General features: G+C 48.5%; 1 protein-coding gene across 7 annotated transcripts in view; it reads left to right on the top strand.

The window, feature by feature from the left end:
* The first annotated feature begins 397 nt into the window (after positions 1 to 397).
* Positions 398 to 21443, top strand: part of ZYX (zyxin) — a 41701-nt gene continuing 20655 nt past the window's right edge. For 3 of the 7 annotated variants that reach the window (XM_035097047.2, XM_035097048.2, XM_035097049.2), the window contains exons 1-3: positions 398 to 821; positions 8860 to 9144; positions 20761 to 20948. In XM_035097047.2, the coding sequence (XP_034952938.2) occupies positions 461 to 821; positions 8860 to 9144; positions 20761 to 20948 (834 nt within the window). In that variant the 5' untranslated portion in view covers positions 398 to 460. Of the gene's footprint in view, positions 822 to 1170; positions 1497 to 3979; positions 4099 to 7250; positions 7372 to 7952; positions 8252 to 8859; positions 9145 to 20760; positions 20949 to 21443 lie in introns of those variants that run through there. The other 4 variants (XM_060268843.1, XM_035097051.2, XM_035097052.2 and 1 more) reach the window with 4 other exon arrangements.

The following is a 21443-nucleotide window of genomic DNA, read 5'->3' on the forward strand; positions in this document are numbered from 1 at the left end:
CCTTACGCACCGCGAATAAACTACTGAACTGTTGTCTCGAGGCTTCCTTCTCAGCAGTTTTTTTAGGCTTGGGGCGCTAACGTGGCGAAGTTCCACCTACACTACTGGGAAAAACACTCGACAGATCCTCATTGGGGGATCGAGTAGAACACCAGGCCTATGGCCACTTTACTGGGGGCTAGTGAACTCGGGGAGGCGGGCGCCGTTGACTTCCGAGGAAGCCCAAGGAAGAGGGCGTTGCGCACGCGGTTAGTCTTAGGAGGCAGCCCCGCACCGCATCGGGCCGGGCCCCACAGAGCAAAAACATGCCCAGGTTCGGACTCATCGAGGGGCTGCAACCTTTTGGGAGGAGAGGAAGCCCCCTCCTCCTTTTCTCCGTGGTCGCCGGTAGCCTCCCCTCCTTACCACATTCCCCGATGAGTGAGCTCAGCTGTTCGCTCCGAGCAGGCTCTCTCCTTTTATGGTCAAACAGCTTGGGCAGAGCGAGGCTCCCTTAAAAAAAAAGAAAAGAAAAAGTTGCGATCAGCTAGGAAGTGTCGGGGCTACAACAGCTCCTTTTTCCTCCGCCCCCTCCGAGCTTCTTCAACACCCCTTCTTGGCAAAGGCAGCTTCAGAAAGTTGCGCACGGGCCAGGCGAGCACAACCCTCCTGGCCGCGGGGAGGAGTCGCGGGAGGCTGCGATCCTCAGCAGCAGCAGCAGCGCGCACAGTCCTCGTTCAGGTCCCCCGGGAATCCGAGAGCGGCTCTCTTTCTCTGCGCCCTAAAGCTGCGCCACCCGCCGCCGCCGCTGCTCCTGCTAGGACCAGACCATCGCCCTCTAGGTAAGGCTGCCTTCTCTTTGGAGAAACCTGCCGGGCTTCCTGCCACCTCCCCCCCCCCAACCCCGGAAACTCTACCGTGGTTTTAAGAGCTCTTAAAACGTGTGCCTTGTATTCGAAGGGAGAGTTAGGTGCCCCTACCTCCTCGGGGGCACCGGCGGGCCGGATGGATTCTCGTCCGGGCTACTTTTGCTCACATCCCCATTGCAACGCGGGGCTTGGCTGAGTGCGCGTAAAAGTTTACGCGCGCGTAAAGTTGCAGCGCCAGAGGCATTTGGGAAAAGAGCGAGAAACTACGGGCACGTTTCCTCGGGGGTTTACTCTCGAGGAAGTCTAGGATCGAGTTAGGGTGGTGGTGGGGAAAAACGCTCCCGTGGGCGAGAGATTTACATGATTGCCGAGCGCCCCTCCTCCTCCTCCTCGGGGGAAACCGTGACGAGGCGCGGCGCGCCGTTGTAGTCCGGTCTCTCTGGCGAGCCCCCCTCCCCTCCTGAAGGGAAATACCTCCGGCAGTCTCCTCCTTTCTCTTGTTAAAGGGTTGGCAGCGGCTGAAAGCGGAGAAGCGGCCTGGGAGTTGTTCCCTGCCTGCTTTGGGACTGCAAGAAGGGGTGTGCGCCCGCCTCGGCCCGGAGCATTTTTCCAGATGTTTGAGTCGAAGTAGCGGGAAGAATACGCAAGGTTCGGCAGCGGGGAGGGGGCGACGCAACTGTTGCGTTATGTCGGTGCCCTTTACAGGGGGTCTGGCTTGCTGGATCAAGACTTCTAGTCCACTTTTTTCCGGCCAGACTTTCCCCCTACTTTCAGCAAAGAAAAGGGGTGTGGACGTGTCAGCCGCTTGTATTATTAGACTGAGTATAGGCCGCCGCACTGCTATTTCTGCACACGCGCGTTCGCCAGCTTATTACGGTATACACAAGAAAGTACCTTTTACTGCTTTTTGATAACAAAGCAAAAAAGAAGAAGCTCTGAGATCCGTAGAAACAGTGTCTCCCTGCAGGGGGGGGGGGAAGGGAGGGAAATAATGGTATAGCAGGAATCTTGCATCCTGTTCCTGAGCTGGTTGGGTGTTTGTCAAGCTAGCACTGGAGAACCCCTCTGTTCAGAAGCAGTCTACCTTTAAATGCCAAATGCTGCGCACAGCCCGCAGGAGAAAGCTGGTGCATTTATTCACGCCCTAAAGAACTTAATTCAGCGACCCCTGCTTCAGATAGGAACGCTGGAGGAAACTTGGTTTGATCCAGCAAAAGGGACTCTTGCTTTGGGGTGATCCTGGATAACCTTACTGATTTAAAAGCTCAGCCAGTGAGTTTGCACATTATGGGAGAAGGGAACTGGAGTTATTTTGAGCAGCCACCATAGTCTTTGGAAAACAGCTACTTTAGCATCTGTATGGAACAGAGAGTTTGCTGTGTTAATTTCTCAAAGTTCTGGTATGACTCTCCATATATATGTGTGTGTGTATATTTTCTACATCAGTGGAAGATCATGTCAACCTTTTCATTGGACAGGTAGGCAGCCGTGTTGGTCTGGTGTAGTCGAAACAACAACAAAAAATTATTTCTTCCAGTAGCACCTTAGAGACCAACTAAGTTTGTCATTGGTATGAGTTAATGTACCTGAAGAAGTGTGCATGCACATGAAAGCTCATACCAATGACAAACTTAGTTGGTCTCTAAGGTGCTACTGGAAGAAATAATTTTTTTTTTGTTTTCATTGGACAGACACAGAAATGTTCCTTCAGAACAACCAGTATGCAATAACAGAAAAGAGGTGTGGTCAGGGTTGGGAGAGATGTTGCTGCCTGACTTTTAACGGTGTTCCAACTACATAGCTAGTTTCACTTCCCTGCTGGCCATAGCTCATGAGCTGCCTTCATGCCTCAAATGCTAAAATGTTGGGCCTTGTTAAACAGACCTGCTAAATTCAGGACGTGTGTGTGAGCTGCGTCTCTTTAGGGTTAGAGGAATGCATAAACCTGCTCAGTTCATCATCTGATTCTAGGGTAGGCCTGCTATCATTTAAGACACATCAGCCACAAGCTGCTAGACCACAACGTTAACGATGTCTTAAAATAAGGGCAGAACAGGAAACTCCGATGGTAACTCCACCCAGATGCTTAAATTAAGCCCAGTGCCACCTAGTGACTAAACTATATGATGGCACATACACACACATACCTGCCTAACCTGTGACCCACCAATCGTAGCGCAACACGTCAGCCATTATTTGTGGCTTGTGGGCTTATAGAAATTAGAAGGGAACCTGGTGGTCATCTAGTCCAACCCTGCTCAAGGCAGGATCTGAGATCTTACGATGAAGGGCAAGGCAGACATTTCTTGTGTACTTCCGGAACCTGACTGGGAATGGCAGAAGCCAAAATATCTATATGGCCATTATATACAGTCAGCAGAACCAAGCGATAAAGCTTTTTGCGTGACTGTGAAACTTAATGCATTGCAGGTAGTAGGATGGCATTTCTGAATTCCTCCTGAGAAAACCCCCTGCACTTAGACAAGTAGCACAGAAGGGAAGGCTAGGCTGAACACAGCTGTTTTTCTAGGCATAGAGCGCTGCCATCAAAAAGCATTCATTCTTTACCCACTGCTTGAAATGGTGCCGCCCATGAAAAGCTTCACCATTTGTTTCTGCTTAGTGTATAAACTGGCTCCTGGTCAACGTTCCTCCCCTCTGTCAGAATTCACTCTGCACCAGCTCACACCAGCCTGGTGTTAATCCCTTTATTGAGTGGCCTACAATAGCCAGATTATATCATAATTTGTACTTAACAGGGCTCGTCCATCATGCCACTGATTGCATATTCCCAAAAAAAGTTTCTGCAGGAAATCTCGCACTTAATAGGCAACAGCTTATTTGCTAAAACGCTCCCTATCCTACAGGGATGCAGCCCAACAGTTCCTAACTGTTGTTTTCCCGTTGGCTATTTAATTGCAAAAGGTTCAGTGGGTGGGTGCCAGTTGATTTGACTGGGTGCCTAAATCGTCAGGAGATGCACTGTAATACTGCGTGCAACACTAATGTCTTGCAACAAATGAAACTGATCTGTAGAAAACACAACTTGAAAAAAGAGACAGTGCACGTATTTTTGTAAACTAATAAATCTTTAATAATAATAATAAAAGAGATGCACTGTGTGATTATAGTTGACTGGCAGAAACTGTGGTGGGCGATATTGTCAGACTTCCAGTCCTGCAACACCCCAGGCAGAAATACTTGGATTGTGAACATACCATGAGTGTTTTAACCTTTCCAGCAGCTCCTAGTGAGTACCACCGACAATAAACAACATATATGCTTTCCTTTCAGAGGCTCTCAAGGTGACTTACACATAAGAGCTATAAAAGCAATATGACATTTCACGCTAAATACTACACGTACACCTACAAACAGGTATTCCCTTTACAATGTTCCAACTAGAGGAACACCTGTTTTAACTGGTCTTCAAATCCTTGCAATAGAAATGGTCTGGTGTGGTTCCCTGTGAATAGAATTCTCTAAGGAAGGTGCCACCACGAAGAAAGCCCTGCTCTTTGAAGCTGCCATCGGCCTGCAATGCAGAAATCTAGAGGGTTTCATTTGCATCTTTTTTTTTGGGGGGGGGAGAACATGGCCATAGGAACAAATGTTTCTGGAGCATAGGCTGCTTAAAAATTATTCTCTCCCTAAAGCAGCCTTCCCCAATCTGGTGCCCTCCAGATCCTGTTAGACTACATTTCCCATCATCCATGATCACTGGCTGTGCCTACTGGGGCTGATGGGAGTTGGAGTCCAACCAGCATCTAGAAGGCCCTAAGCCAGGCATCCCCAAACTCATAGAATCATAGAGTTGGAAGAGACCACAAGGGCCATCCAATCCAACCCCCTGCCAAGCAGGAAACGCCATCAAAGCATTCTTGACATATGCCTGTCAAGCCTCTGCTTAAAGACCTCCAAAGAAGGAGACTCCACCACACTCCTTGGTAGCAAATTCCACTTCGGCCCTCCAGATGTTTTGGACTACAATTCCCATCTTCCCCGACCACTGGTCCTGTTAGCTAGGGATCATGGGAGTTGTAGGCCAAAACATCTGGAGGGCCGCAGTTTGGGGATGCCTGCGCTAAGCTGTAGTCCCAAGAACGTTGTCAGGGCCATCTCTGCTTATTGGCAACAGTTTGGCTGCTTTACACCCCAATCCTTCTGAAATAACTGCAAGATGAGGTAGTGCCGGAGCTGTCCCGGAGTCCAGGAACGTCTTCTTCCCTCTGGGCAAACTTGAAAACTCGCTGGGGCATGCCCCAGTCTTTCCTGTCCATGTGAACAGTGGGTGTGTTGACTGCATCTCATAGCTCTCCCTTTTGGTTTCTGATATGTCATACACATGTCTTGAGTTGTGTCCAAGTGTTTCTCAATGGCTCCCATATCTGGATTCTTTGAAACCCTGTTCGGCTCCCTTTTCATCTGCGGACACTTCATTTCAAGTGTCACTTAAGGAACTGGCTGCACATCGTAAGAAGGAGTGTTGACTTCTCTTGGGTTGGAGCTGGGGATGAGGTCACTAGCAAGGGAGAGGAGGAGTAAGATGAGCAGCGCAGCTGCTGAGAGCAAGTGGGGAAACAGGGGTTGTCCTGAGGTTGAGGAGATGGGAACAGCTGCCCGGTCTATGCAATTCAGCATCTCCATGGGGCAGCTGACTCCCTAGCCTTCGTAACCATGTTGTGATCTTCCATTCTCCCCCCCTCCTTTTGGTTAATGCACCAAGTGTAATTAACCAAAACCTTTTGCCTTTAAACCAGCAAAGGGATTTTTTTTAAAAAAAATCACTTGAGATTGAGGTGGACTGGCCTTAACTCTCGCCAAGGGCAGAATGTAGCAGGAAGCTGCTGAATGCTGGGAAAGTCAGAAGGCCTAATGGGAAAGTCCTGTGTGGGAAACAAGGTATCGTGGTGTAGTTCTTTGTACAGTAATGGGATTTTGTGCTGGAGAGATTTGGCAGGCTCCAGAGTAGGCTGGATCCAGTCTTGCTACATGTAGAAGATGCCCATGGACTCATCAGTAAATTCTGCCTTCACATGTGTCCAAGCGGAAGCTTTCAGTGATGTCGTTCGAGGCCTTGGAGCTACCTTCCTACAACTTGGTGCCCTGCAGATTTCGTTGGACTACAAATCCCATCATCCCTGAGCATTGGCCGCCTTGACTGGGGATGATGGGAGTTGAGCACCAAGTGTGTTTGTTTGTTTATAAAATTATTGACACACCCATATCATAAAATATTTTTGGGAGGGTATTAAAGGGGGGGGAAGAGAGAGATTAAAGCACAATTAGAAGCAATAGAGACCATCATTAAAGTGACCAGCAAATTAAACAGCTGCAGAGAGACTCCTGGAAATCTGAAAGGAGGGTGCCCGCTGTCTCTCTGCTGGAAGTGTGTTCCACAGCTTGGGCCTGGCGACACGAAATACTTACAGAACTCGCTCTCATAGAATCACGGAGTTGGAAGGAATCCCAAGGATCATCTAGTCCAACCCCCTGCAATGCAGGAATCTGCAGCTGTCCCATAGAGGGATTGGACCTTGGTATTATCAGCACCATGCTGAGCTATGTCTTGTAGTGGAGGCCAGTTGGGTCTTGGGACAGCTCAGTCGGTAGAGCACGAGGGTCTTAATTTCAGGGTTGTGGGTTTGAGCCCCACTTTGGGCAAAAGAGCCCTGCATTGCAGGGGGTTGGACCACCAGATGAAGCTTGTGTCCCCTTCCAACTTTGCAATTCTGGTAATCACGATTCTGTGAATCTCAGTGATTCAACTGGGAGGTTATAGGGAAGGACTGCATTGGAGGAGGTCAGGAAGGGTCTTATTTGAAGTTGGGACACCCCCAGCAGGCGACTATAGGCTTCCTGTTGCATTTTGTCTGGTGGTCAGCTTTGAAGCCCATTGGAAGTTGATGGGTGTGGTTGGCAAACTTGGATTGCTCAGTCAGCAAGAACCTCGGAAATTATCTTCAAGGTTGGGGTGGGCTGTGTTGACCCTCCCAATACCTCTGTTTACTTTGAGGGGACGCCCTTTTCGAGAGAGAGAGAGAGAGAGAGAGCTCTCCCGACTCGTTTTGCTGGACTGCTCTCTCAACCTTTGTAGAGCCCAGCGTGTTATGGAAGTACCAGTAGAACAAGATATTTGCAATCCTTGGTGGGTAAAGTTCTCTCTCTCTGTGTGGGTGGGTGGTGGCAAGGTGGGAACGGATGCGAGTCCTCTTGAACTATGCTATTGAAAGTAAAATCATAACATGCAACAACAAAAAATGCATACCATTTATTGTTGACCATGCGCATATGCTGACGTTCAAGCCTTTAAAGAAACATATATTTGGCACATGCCTTCAGTGTTTTGAGATATTGGGGCAAAGTACCCTATCTAGGATTTTGCATTTTGTTTCTATACAGTGGTACCTCGGTTTACGAACTTAATCCGTTCTGGAAGTCTGTTCTTTGAGGCCCGCTTTCCCTCATGAGGCCTCCCGTCGCTGGTGTCCTTACACTGTTCGAATTCCGTTCTTAGACCGAGGTAAAGTTTGCAAACTGGGACACTACTTCGTAAACCAAAGTAGGGAGTTCTTAAACCAAATCGTTTTAAGATTTTAAGATTACGTATTTCGTAAACCAAATCGTTCGTAAACAGGACTGTTCTTAAACCGAGGTACCACTGTATTATTGTATTGCTAGGACTCCTTCTTCTTCTTCTTCTTCTTCTTCTTCTTCTTCTTCTTCTTCTTCTTCTTCTTCTTCTTCTTCTTCTTCTTCTTCTTCTTCTTCTTCTTCTCCTCCTCCTCCTCCTCCTCCTCCTCCTCCTCTTCCTCCTCCTCCTCTTCCTCCTCCTCCTCTTCCTCCTCCTCCTCCTCCTCCTCCTTTTGCCTCTTTCTACAATTCTGGGAATTCTGGGCTGACCTTTCCCAAGTCAGCTTCTCCTTTAATAAAGCACCACTATCAGGATTGTGGCTAGAAGAGGTCGTTTATTTTTTGCTCCCCTCTCCTCTCCTGTGCTGTGCCTCTGCTTGCCCCTGCGAAAAATGGGCGGTCTCTCTCGCCTGTGTGTGTGTAGCTGGAGCTCGGGAATGGACGTGTGGCTGGGTCCTGGAGTTGCTTCCTGTGCAGAGGGGGAGGGAGGGAGGCGGGCGGCACAGCAGAGCAGGCGGAGATGCTGAACGGGGATGCTTGTCTCTGGCCACAGTGACAGAAGAAAAGAGGACGAACCTCCAGCAGGAGGAGAGAGTGTGTTTGTTGGTGTGTGTTTGTGCCTGCGTGTGCGCACACCAAGGGGCTCCCTTGCTGATGACACCGCCATGGCATGGGTTCCATCGCCAGCTTTCCTTTTGTTCTGCTCCAGCTGCAAACGGTCCGTGTTGACCAGCCGGGACCAGGGGCCGTGAGGTAACACAAAAGCTGAGGTGAGGGGGTTAGATGGAGATGTTTTAAGGAGCGGTGTGTGCGTGTGTGCTAGCCTGTGAGCGAACCGTAGCCATGCTGAAAGCGCTGTGTAGCAGACCACCCCCTCCCCAATTGCTTTGCAAAGTCGAAAAGGAATGCTCCGGAGTTGCTCTTATTTTTATTTTTGAAACGCAGCCTTGGAACAGCTATTTTGGCTACTGCGAATTCTATCCCCTTTCCGTCTGCTGCGCTGTGGGTTTCTTTTCTCCTGTAATGTGTCCCCCCCCCAAAAAAATCCTCTTCTCTCTTTCTCCTCCGCCGCTCCCAAAATAGAGCTTGCATGGCTCCAAAGTGTACACACACAGGGAAGAAGTTGGGGCCTGGCCTCTATTTTGCCATCGCTTGCCCCAGAGGGAGGCGGAGATTTTACAGGTTTTGAATCCAGGTTTTTATTATATGCTCCACGCTTGCTTGCTTGCTTGCAAGCATGCATGCATGCACAACCCCCCTCTTTTACACACACACACACACACATGCCCCTTTGCCACAACCTTTACATGCTCTCTGCAAAAGAGCCTGCCCTGTTTCCACCTCTCCCAATTGCCTGCTCTTGTCTTCCTTTCCATAGGTCCTGATCTACGCCACGGCAGGATGGCCTCGTCGGGGGCCCCGGGGACCCGCATGACATCCACAGTCAGCATCAACATCTCCACCCCGAGCTTCTACAGCCCTCAGAAGAAATTTGCACCCGTTGTTGCCCCTAAGCCCAAAGTGAACCCCTTCAAGGCTGGCGGAGCGGCTCCGGAAAATGCTTCTGAGCAGACATTTCCTCCCCCTCCGCTGCCGGGGGCTTGTGCCCAGATAGGGAAAGTGGGGGAGATCCCGGCAGCTGTCACTCTTTCCCCCTCTGAAGGTAAGTGCTCCTTCAGTTCCACTTGGGACTGGGAAAAAAACATACCTGTGCCTGCCGGACCAGCTCAGTCCTGCATGACGCCCTTAATCTTAGGGTTGTGGGTTTGAGCCCCACGATGGGCAAAATATTTCTGCATTGCAGGGGGTTGGACTGGATGACCCTCAGGGTCCCTTCCAACTCCCATGATTCTGTGAAAGGGGCGTTTGTGTAGAATTCTGGTCCTGATCAGTATAAACGAATGCAATGATCTCTGTGTCTTGTGTGGCTGTCAAAAATGCTTTCACCACCTGGGAGGGATTAAAAAGCACTTGCAGTGAAGGGGTTCATCTTCCTCGCCCTGGTGCAGTGGTACCTCGGGTTAAGAACTTAATTCGTTCTGGAGGTCCTGAAACTGTTCTTGACCTCTGGTACCACTTTAGCTAATGGGGCCTCCTGCTGCCGCCGTGCGATTTCTGTTCTCATCCTGAAGCAAAGTTCTTAACCCGAGGTACTATTTCTGGGTTAGCGGAGTCTGTAACCTGAAGCGTCTGTAACCTGAAGCGTCTGTAACCCGAGGTACCACTGTAATTGAATTTGATTCAGTTGTAATTGGACCTTCTAGAATGCCACATGGCTCAGTGGAGCCGCTTGCGATTTGTGTGGGGAGTTCTTCGGCTGCATAAAAGTTCCTTGTTAGCAATAAGGACTAGCGTTTTGGCCTGGAACTCAAATAAGTACCCTTAAGCAAGCAAGCCAAACTGTTTTTAGCCTGGGTGTGGCCTCCTCTTCTCTTGCAGCGATGGAAGTGTGCAGGTACAGGCAGGAACTGGGCAGTGATGTAGAATTTAGTGGTGGCCTGGAGTTCCAGCATAAATTAGAAGCTTTACCAATCTGCATGTGTATTTATTTTTGGCACTCTGTGTTAGATTGCTATCAAGGGACATAGAGACAAAGCTTAATTTTTAACGTGCGTCGGTGCAGAGAGGCCTGTATGTGGGATCCTTGAAGGAAGCCTGTTACTTAATTTTAAAGGTGCGGGTAGATTGCAGTGGCTCACCATGAGGTGGAAGGCTCTCTGTACATGTTCAGAGGTACTACTTGTGTTAGAATTTATATTTGAAAACAGTGGAGGGACTAAGTCCTGTGGGATATTTTCCCACTTAACTCTGCTCCTTTTAAATGTGTAATGCCACATCTGCATTACACATTTAAAGCAAACTGTTTTATCCCTTTAAACAGTTGTGGTTTCTCCCAAAGAATCCTGGGAACTGTAGTTAACTCTTAAGGGTGCTGAGAGTTTTCAGGAGACTCCATATTCCCCTCATAATTCCAGAGTGGTTTAAAAATGGATTCCTCCTCCCAGGGAACTCTGGGAATTGTAGGTCTGTGGCAGTTATCAAATGACAATTCCCAGGATCCTTTGGGAGGAAGCAATGACTGTTTAAAGTAGCAGGATACTGCTTTATATGTATGGTGTAGATGTGATCTTAGTTTTGGACAAAGTGCTTAGTTGGTCTGTCTTTTTGTCTGCATGTTTTTAAAAATTGCATTTAACCAGAGAGAGTGAGAGAGAGTTTTCTTTGTTCCTTCTCTCCCAGAGCTCCCAAAGACATAGCTTTTAATATCTTCACCCTGTTACAGCTGGCCGCTATTCAAGGACTCCACGGTGTCCTTGACTTCACAGCAGAGCTGTCAGAATGTTACAGCACTTCCCTCTCAAGATATAAAGAGGAAGCGTGCATACATTAAAAAAAAAAATCTCCTTTGAGGTAAACCCAAGAAAATGTGTCTCGGATAAAAAGCCCTGTATCTCCGTCTGCCCAGCTATGAGGAAATTATTTTGAGGTCCTGGAGCCACTTTCAAGGCCGGATCCCAACTTTGCATTACACTGACATCACACTGGAGCCAATTTTATTGTTGATTTTACAATGGAGATGGATCAATTAGAGCAGCGTTCTCCAACCTGATTGCTCTTGCGATGTTGTGGTCCATTTGGAGCTATAGTCCAGAACATCTCAAGGGCACCAGGCTGTGGAAGACTGCTATCAGAGAATAATCGTGTTGCTTGCGGCTGCGTAAGTCCGTGTTTACGGAAGTTCACCTAGACCCTTAACTGAATTTTAGCAGCCTGATCATTAAACTTCAGCTAGCATTGAGACTGACTTCTCCACCACAGAAAGTGAACTTCCCTCTTTCTAGCCCAGGAGTTCCGCAACTTTCCCCGCCCCATGGCAGTTTTTCTTCCTGCTGTAATTGCAACGTGCCATGCTAGATGCTGTGCGATTTTAAAATGGTATTTTGTAATCACTTCTTTCATTTCATATTTATCTGTTGTGTTACGACTTGCATTCCGTGGAATTCAGATCATAATGCAATAATAAAATACAGTGCAAGTAATAAGAGAAGCGAAAACAATACAATCGAAATCGTTAAGAATGTTTAATGCAATGGAGCCTCATTTTCAACTACGCCGTCCAAAGACACCCAGGCAGCGCCTGAATGAAGCTTGCGAACCACTGGTGGCCTGCAGACCACAGTTAGGGAAGCCCTCCTCTTTCGTGCTGTATCAATTTTCCAGCAACCGCTGTTACTTCAGAGTAGGCCGCTCCTGGCTTTTTAAAAAATCATAATCCAGACACTTCTTCGAGTGCCGTTCTGCAGGGCTCAGAGTAGCTCTGAGCTTTCCAGCCTTGGGGACCCCAGATGTTCTTGAACGCCCATCATCCCTGACCATTGGCTAAACTGGCTAGGGATTATGGGAGTTTTATTCCCAACAGCCCCTGGGGAGCCACAGTTGACATACATTGGGTTAGGGTGTAGCAGTGCCATCCTGGGAATTCAGATAAGTCTTCTCCCCACCCTTGCCAGCTTGCTGCCATCTTCACGGGTTCGCAGTCTCCCAGCCAAGCTGCCCAGGCTTGTTCTTCCCAGGCCTCTTCCCATAGGCTTGTTCTTCACAGGCCTCTGCGTGTGCTTCTGGCTCTCTCTTTTCTGGTAACCACCGAAATAGAGGAGGAAGGAGTTTTTGGAATGACTTGCCTGACCGCACTATCACCCCACTGGGTCCTTGGGTTTTGCTGGATCTCCTGTCCTCTTGCAAAACTGTGATGCACTTTCAGTTTTCTGCACTGCATGTTACTTTCTCTTGACACCACTGTTTATAATTCTTTCCCTCTGTGCACATAATACCCAGTTGGTATCCTCCTCCTGCTGCGAAGGATTATTTTACATGCGTCTAAGCTCTGATGTAATTGTTACAGGCCGTGCTTTTGCCAGGGATTATTTTACATATATTTAAGCTCTGATGTCATTGCTGCGGACTTGTGTGTTTGTTTGTTTTTGCATCCCATTGGCCTCTAACTCCACATTATACATTCCCACCCGTCTCCTTTATACACGGGGTGGGGTGGGCTTTTTCATCCTGAGGGCCGCGTTCCATCCCATGCATTCTTTTGGGGGCCGCTTGCCAGGGGTGTGGGGAGGTGGAGGCAAAAGTGAATAATGGAGCCACGGGTGGGACTCCTTCCTTTAGTAATTCAAGCCACTCCAAAGTCAGAGCTTTTTAGGTAACCCCCAACTTTTCCAGTTAAAATATAGAGTTTGGGATATACTCGCCGTATGAGAAATACGACCCGGCGTATAAGACGACCCCCGACTTTGGAGAAGATTTTCCTGGGTTAAAAAGTAGTCTTATACGCAGGAATATACAGTATGTACATCCTCATTGTCTCCATCCTCCATCCAGGCAGTGCCTTAAATGCACATGCTTGCTAGGCAAATGCGGCTGAGGTGGGCATAGAGCAGGGATGGGGAGAGAGGTGTGGGGGCCTGTGGAGGCTCAGAGGGGCCTGGAGGGGCACATTTGCCCTTCCCCCCAGGCCTGAGGATCCCGACCCCTGCTTAGCTCCCATGGGCATATGGATATTTGGCAACTGCAGATCACACTCTGTGCATCTAATTCAGTGGGCTCTAATCCATGAGAATTTACGCCAACAACATAATATAATTTGTTGGTCTTTAAGAGGACTCTTGGTTGGTTTTGGTTCAACAGCCTAGCACAGGCATCCCCAAACTGCGGCCCTCCAGATGTTTTGGCCTACAACTCCCATGATCCCTAGCTAACAGGACCAGTGGTCAGGGGTGATGGGAATTGTAGTCCAAAACATCTGGAGGGCCGAAGTTTGGGGATGCCTGGCCTAGCACAACTTCTCCAAAAATTGGTATTTTTTTGGGGGGGGGCGCGTTCTCATCCTTGGGAGCGTTATACTGCCTTAGGACTTTTTAGTCATTTAGGGACCACAGAATTTTGATTTTGTTACAGCCACCCTTTTGGCGCTCTGTTCATTCAACCCAGGCATCCCCAAACTCGGCCCTCCAGATGTTTTGGGACTACAACTCCCATCATCCCTAGCTAACAGGACAGTGGTCAGGGATGATGGGAGTTGTAGTCCCAAAACATCTGGAGGGCCGAGTTGGGGGATGCCTTATTCAACCCCTACCTTTCCTATGAATAGGAAGAGTTTTTAAAAGATGGGGAGGAGGGAAGCATTCAAACATGATTTTACCCCACCTGCATTAAGTGGCACAGTCCATAAAGGCTGGATCACATGGTACTTCTTAATGTGTAATTTTGGCTCACGATGGAGGGACTTGGTAAGCCTTCTTCTGCATCATTTTCTAATAAATCTTTTAAATGACCTGAAACATCAAACTTTGAAGTATCAAAAGTCGCGATGTTGCTCATTGAAACTGATGAACGGAGGGAAAAAAATAAAATGGTAGTATAATCCTATGAATGTCCTAAGATTAGCAATAGGGGACGGAATGCCTCCTCACCCTGTAATGAATACAGGACCTTTTTGAGTCATATCTCAGGGCTAAACTGCACACACGACAGATCATGTGGGGAAACTGTTCCTGGGCTGCATCACTTGAGGCGGCAAGGTGACTTCGCTGGTGATGACTACAAAAGGGTTTAGTCTAGCCTACTTCCTGACTTGCAAGGTTTCTAAGAGCAGATTCCCCCCCCCCCCCGCCGCCTGTGTGGGAGCCATTCAAGATTTCTGTCCCCTGCTCCAGAGTGGTACATTCCAAGATCAGTTGTACCATGTGCTCTGTTCTCTACTTTGACCATACAGGAGACTGAAAGGGTCCGACATCTCTTGTTCCATCAGGATGCATGAGAAAAATTGAATTGCAAATAAATTGCATTGCCTCCAGATGCGCAGGGCTCCTCTTGAGACAGGGTTCCTGGTCAATAAATATAGAACTGTACTATTTAAATATTGTTGTTGTTTAGTCGTTTAGTCGTGTCCGACTCTTCGTGACCCCATGGACCATAGCACGCCAGGCACTCCTGTCTTGCACTGCCTCCCGTAGTTTGGTCAAACTCATGTTCGTAGCTTAGAGAACACTGTCCAACCATCTTGTCCTCTGTCGTTCCCTTCTCCTAGTGCCCTCAATCTTTCCCAACATCAGGGTCTTTTCCAAGGATTCTTCTCTTCTCATGAGGTGGCCAAAGTATTGGAGCCTCAGCTTCACGTCCGATCTGTCCTTCCAGTGAGCACTCAGGGCTGATTTCCTTAAGAATGGATAGGTTTGATCTTCTTGCAGTCCATGGGACTCTCAAGAGTCTCCTCCAGCACCATAATTCAAATGCATCAATTCTTCGGCAATCAGCCTTCTTTATGGTCCATTTAAATATTTAAATATAGATAGATACTTGCATTGTGTTGGAACTTTTTTCCCCCAAACCCCTTTGCTTGGAACAGTTTTAGTGCCGCAACCTGCAAAGTATCTGCCTCAATGTTGTACTTCCATCACTCAGCACCCACGTTAGACAAAAAAAAGAAGGGGAAAAAATCTGTTCCTGTTCCTCTGTTCCTCCCTGCCACCTGCCACCCCCGAGGGAGCAATGCTGGTATAAAATCCAACTAATTCAGCAAAATGCTTCCAGCACTGTTGCTGCTTCCTGTATCAATGCACGTTGCTTGTACGTTCAAGGACTTGCTCGGGCGCAGAATATAACTTGATTCTTGGCCAGCTGTTCACTTGGACAGTGGTGTTGTCCCCAGCATTTTGGTGTTTTGTGAGAATTTATAGCGGGGGTGGCCGACTCCCAAGAGACTGCGATCTACTCACAGAGTTAAAAACTGGCAGTGATCTACCCCCCTTTTTTGGGTTCAGGTCAAAGTTTTGTCAGGGAGGAGGTAAAATGTTGAGCTTTTTTTAGGGGAGCCACAGTTGTTCAGCTTCTTTTGGGGGGGGGGAGAGCCAATGATCTACCAGTGATCTACCGCAGACATCCAGTGATCTACCCGTAGATCACGATCTACCTGTTGGACATGCCTGATTTATAGGATTACCTGGGAACTACTAGACAGTAAACAGGAAGCATCACTTAACTCTTGGATTTCCTGTTGGTTCTCCAAGTGGGACCGCATTGCAGTGGATTCCCCTGTGTGTTCTCCAATCATGTTGCAGCTCTCTCTGTGTGTCTCCTTGTTGATGCTTCTACCCCTCTTCCCCTTTGTACCTGTGGATTCTGCAACTGCCTTTTCCCTCTGCCACGCATCCCAATTCTGTTGGCGTGCATGTGCTCCTTGGTTGTTGTTTAGAATTCATGTATATTCCAGCTGCCCCATTTTCTTCTTCTCATTTCCCCCCCATCACCCACTCTCAAGGCTGTGGCTTGGCTGGGAGACAAAACCTCGCTGGGCTCCATGCATGTTTACACTCTCTCCCTTCTCTCAGTCTGTGTTTTATGCTTGTGGAGTCCTCACAATTATGCGTGCGTGGTAACTTTGCTTTTTAAAAAATGCATATTTTTACGTTCCTCAGAGTGGCCTGGTTGGGCTCTGAATGGCCAAATGAACCTTGCCTCGCGTCACTCGCCTGCGAGGTGAAAATTAGGTCTGTGTCACATTTGTGAAACCTAAAGCTTTGCGACTCATTCTGAGAACTTTGGAAGGCAGTGGGTGAAACATAAATCTCTCTTTTTTCCAAAAAAAAGAAAAGAAAAAAAGAGTGGGGACTGGTAAACCCAAGGATTGGGTTTTGTTTTCTTTCTTTTTTTTGCATTTTTGGAACCTAGCCCCTTGTCCAGGAGAGGACAGCCAGCCCTGTGTGTTTTGATCTGATCAGTTTGCAGGGATGATAAAAGCTGTCACTAGTATGGTTGCACCCACCCACCACTCACAAACATGTGTCTTTCACACCTTGATCAAACAAAGCTGGGAAACTTTTGTTTTGGTGTGTGAACAGACGGAGCCCTCCAGCAATATCGAGAAGCATTGCATTCGTCCCTCCCCCCCCAAAAAAAGAAGAAGAAGAGGGCTGCTCTCATTTCTGGCAGACATAGTCCTCTGCCTGCTCACTTCCTCTGTCCTCATTCCCTGACTCCAATGGAGGGATATAGCCTGAGGGTTGAGTTAGCAGCCATCACAATCTCCAGTCCAAGGACTCCTCCTCCTGGCTCTGCTTTTCCTCCTGAGAGTTGATGCACAGACAAAGGCATTTTTAACACCCCACCCGCTTGGACCTTGGCTCACACAGTTTTAATGGCTGTATTGTTTAGTAATGCTTTTCAGGGGGGAGGAGGAGGGGTTTAAAAGAGCCCTCTGCTTGCCTGAGAGGATGTGAATGCATCAAGTTGATATTGCTGGCTTATCTGTCCCCATTCAAATTAGAATGCTTATTTTTTAAGCAGACATGCAACAATCTAGTCACCAGGAGGAGGGGCTTTAATGGTTCTTGTAGAAAAGATTAGGGACGCCTTCATACCGTACATTTAAAGCCATGGCTTCCCCCAAGGAATTATGGGTAGTGTGATTTGCTAAGGGTGTTGTTAGGAAACTCCTCTTCCCCTCAGTAGAGCTACATTTCCCAGAGTGGGTTGACAGTCAACATCTGCACAGGGAACTCCGGGAATCGTAGCTCTGTCAGGGGAAAGGGGGGCACCTAACAACACTTGACACCCCCAACAAACCATGCTAGGTAGGATTGTGGCGGCAGGGACGGAGAGAAAAGCCGACGGGAGCATGTCCATGCCTACTTCCCCTCTCCCCTGTGTATGTGGAAACCTTTTACTGGTTTATTTTATGGATCCTGCTGCCTTCCCACCTCTCCAACCCTCAAGGCTCTTCCTTAGATCTGGAGATGATGTTGCAGATTTGATGGCTGGCAGTAGTGGGCATTGGTTGCTGGTGTCTGCTAATGGGCTTATCTGTACTCCTGGCTAGAGCTAGGCAATATATCAATATATCTTCCAAAACAGGTTTGAAGTCCATATCGCAATATCGGTTTCATAGTTTTTGACCTGGCAATATATCGCGAATCATGATGCGTGCTAAGCAACAATCACAATTTGGGGAAAACCATGAAGCCAGCCAACGCTCCTCTTAATTCCTGCAGCCCCGGCTCAGCTCTGCCCTCCCAGGGAGCAGCAAATCAGGCAAAAATGCATGAAAAATGAATGAAGCCAGGCAATGCCTCTACAGTGGTACCTCTACTTACGAATTTAATGCGTTCCGAACGCACATTCGTAAGTCGGAAAAAATTGTAAGTCGAAGCAACCCTATCTAAAAATTTGTAAGTAGAAAAAATCCTATCTAAACCGCATCCAAGATGGCGGACGGAGCTCCATTCGTAAGTAGAAACATTTGTAAGTAGAGTTATTCATAAGTAGAGGTACCACTGTATGTACCTCCATCCTTATTTCAGACATCCTGATAGATCGGCATATCAGGATGTTAAGCTGGTGATATGTTGCAGTGTTGAAATCCAGATATTGCCCAGCGCTACTCCTGGCAATTAATTTTTTGGGGTTTCCAGTTGGTTGTTGCTGTCACCCTGAAACTCTGTTCTGCAACTTTGCACCGATGGGATAACTCCTTCATGGCTCATTCCATGCAAGGGCTCCAGAACACAGCAAGCAACCAGTGGCTGTGCCACAGATGATGCCAATCAGGTTAATAGTGCCAGGTGCAAAACGATCTAAGCCACATGGCTACGACACCGAAGCAAAAGGTAGCTTAAGTATATTTTAACTAGATGAAGGAGCTCTGTTTTTTCCTCCTTAATTTCTTGCCTCCAATAACAAAAATGTTCCGCGAGATGAAAGGAAGTATTTTTTAAAAGATACGGTGGAACGGCAGAAATGCCGCTGCGCTGTATTCCAGTGTGCTGTAGAATAAGGCTTGAAATTACATCAGCTGCTAATCAGCTTTTTCTAACAGTAGGAATTTTAACACCCTAACACCCCGTCTGGGAGCCGGGCCTTGGCAGAGGCTGTAAAATGCCTTTTAAAAAAACATCCCTTCTCAACATGCCACCTGCAACTGCTGTAGTACATCCAAGTGTATGCATTCATACATACCCCCGTATTTCTCCTAAAATAAGACACCGTCTTATATTTATTTCACTCAAGAAAATAAGCCTATGGCTTATTTTCGGGGGGTGTCTTATTATTATTTTTATTACCAGTAAGTACCGTATGGTTCTGGGCACCTGCTTCCTCCTGCCGCGGCTGGCGTTGCTGCTGCTGGGTCCCGCTGGCTCGGGGCGCGTGATGCTGCTGGGCGCCGACCCGGCAGGCCTCCTCCTCCTCCTGCCGGCTCCCAGAGGCTCAGGGCGCCCCAGAACTGGCTGCTGCTGCTGCTGCAGTGCCATCAAAGCGTCCAGCAGCGCGCGCCGCGTGGAGCCCCGAGTCAGCGGGACCCAGCTGAAGCGCCGTCAAAGCGCCCAGCAGCGCTGTGCAGAGCACCCTGAGCCGCAGCAGGAGGAGGAGGATTCAAAGTGCTACAGAGCACTGCTGGGTCCCGCTGGCTTGGGGCACTCCCCATGGTGCTGCTGGGCGATTTGTTAGCGCTTCCGCGGGGTGCGCTGCTGGGTCCCGCTGGCTCGGGCTCTTGCCGGGTCGGGGCTACACGTGGCGCACGCTGCTGGGCGTTTTGGAGGGGCAGCAGCAGCCGGTTCCGGCCGCTGACAGGCACCTTCCTCTTCCATGGCGCCATCCAGACCTGCTACCACCACTACGGCTTATTTTGGGGGTATGTCTTATATTTTGTCAATGCATGAAAATCCTGCCATGGCTTATTTTATAGGTACGTCTTATTTTATGAGAAACACGGTACATACATACCGGTACATACTGTGTCTCACACTTCTTTGCCCAAGGATGATCTCATAGGTGCTGCTTGGTCAACCTGAGGTTAATTCTTGGCATGTCCTTTTCTCCCCAGCAAAAATACAGGTCAGGGAAACATGAGAGTTGGTGTAGTTCAGGCATCCCCAAACTGCGGCCCTCCAGATGTTTTGGACTACAATTCCCATAATCCTTGACCACTGGTCCTCTTGGCTAGGGATCATGGGAGTTGTAGGCCAAAACATCTGGAGGGCCGCAGTTTGGGGGTGCCTGGTGTAGTTTAGTGGCCTAGAGGTGTGAGCCAGGAAGCTCTGGGGTTAAACTTGGCCCCAGTCACAAACTCGATAGGTAGCCTATAGGCAAACCAATGTTTTCTTTGCATTTCACCCGCAATATAGGAATCAATGCTTTAGAGTTGCTGAAACAATGTGTATGAACACTATGAATACGCTATGCTAATGTTGTTGTTTTTGGCTTTGCATGATGAGGGAGAGTGGGAGAGGGCAGGGGGGAATCTGTTGTTGCCTCCGCCGCCCAGATTCTTACAAGGATAGAGTGCTTTCCCTCTAGCTGCCCTGGCTGTAATCTGGCTGTAATCCTTTGAGAGTAGGCAGGGTCAGTATTTGTCCCCAAAGGCCAAATGCTGAAATTCCCCCCCTCCTCTTCCTCCCAGGATGACACAGGAATGCAGCAGGTCTTGTTTTGTGCTGCTGGCACAGCCAGCAAGATGTTGCATTTGCAAGGATGTGCAGCTGGCTTCTTGCTCTTGAGTGTGTGACTTGGTTTCCTCTTTCAGATTTCAGGCTAGGTATGCCTAGTTACCATTTTGGGGCCAGACGCCTCGAAAGTCGTATTTTTCCAATACTGTATGGCTTTTGGGTTCCTTGAAATTCATCCTAATTGCATAGCTGTCAACTTTCGGATTTGACAATAAGGGATCAGCAGCAGCCTCACCTGTCCCGGGGACAGTCTATGGTATATTTAACAATCCAGGATAGCAGCGGGAAACAGCGCTGGAATAAGGGAATTTCCAGCAAAAAAAAGGGGGGGGAGTTGACAGCTGTGGCTTGGAATAAGGGAGTTTCCCGCAAAAAAGGGAGAGTTGGCAGCTATGTAATTGCGCAGATAAAATATAACATAGGCATCCCCAAACTCGGCTCTCCGGCTGTTTTGGGACTACTGTTTCCACCATCCCTGTTAGGGATGATGGGAGTTGTAGTCCCAAAACAGCTGGAGGGCCGAGTTTGGGGATGCCTGATATAACAGATAAAATTCTACAGGATGTGTTGCTACTAAGTGAAAACAGTCCAGATCCAAGGATTCCCTAGGCATCAGATACCAAGTGGCCAATAGCCAGGTGCAAATGGCGCCTAGCAAATTTCGAATGCTGGTTTTAATAGGGTGTGTTCAAGGGGCACTGTGACAGCAGCAGCAGCAGTAGTAGTAGTAATAATAATAATAATAAGATGTTCCCATTTGTTGTTCTCTGCAGAGCTTCCACCCCCTCCGCCTCCCCCTCCCGGGGAAGAGATGGTTGTCTCCTTAAACAGTACATTCCCTCCCCCGCCTCCCCCATTCGAGGAGCCGTTTCCCCCAGCGCCAGAAGACGTCTTCCCTTCGCCTCCTCCGCCAATGCTGGATGAGGAACCGGTGGCTTTGAGTGTGCTACCTGCCCCCCAGGTGAGTATTCATATAGGTTAATGCTGTCAAGGTGGGCAGATGGCGGTGGTTGTGGGGAGGGGAAGGTTTATTGGGAAATAACTGTTTTGCCATAGTTCTCCTGCATGGGCGTAGCTGGGGAGGGGGGACAGCTGCCTCCCCCCCCCCCCGATCAAGTAAAACAATAGAAATACAGTCATACCTTGGATCCTGAATGCCTTGTGAGTCAAACGTTTTGGCTCCTGAATGCCGCAAACCCAAAAGTGAGTGTTTCGGTTTGCGAACCTTCATTGGAACCTGAACGTCTTCCACAGCTTCCGATTGGCTGCAGGAGCTTCCTGTAGCCAATCGGAAGCTGCGCCTTGGTTTCCAAACATTTTGGAAGTCAAACAGACGTCTGGAACGGATTCCGTTCAACTTCCGAGGTACCACTGTACTTAACTAACTGACCAATCACGTTGGTTCTGCCCCCCCCAAAAGCCAGCCCCCTCAACCAAGTCCTATCCCCTTCCCCCT

This window comes from Zootoca vivipara, chromosome 16 (genome assembly GCF_963506605.1).
Source record: "Zootoca vivipara chromosome 16, rZooViv1.1, whole genome shotgun sequence".
Classification (NCBI taxonomy): domain Eukaryota; kingdom Metazoa; phylum Chordata; class Lepidosauria; order Squamata; family Lacertidae; genus Zootoca; species Zootoca vivipara.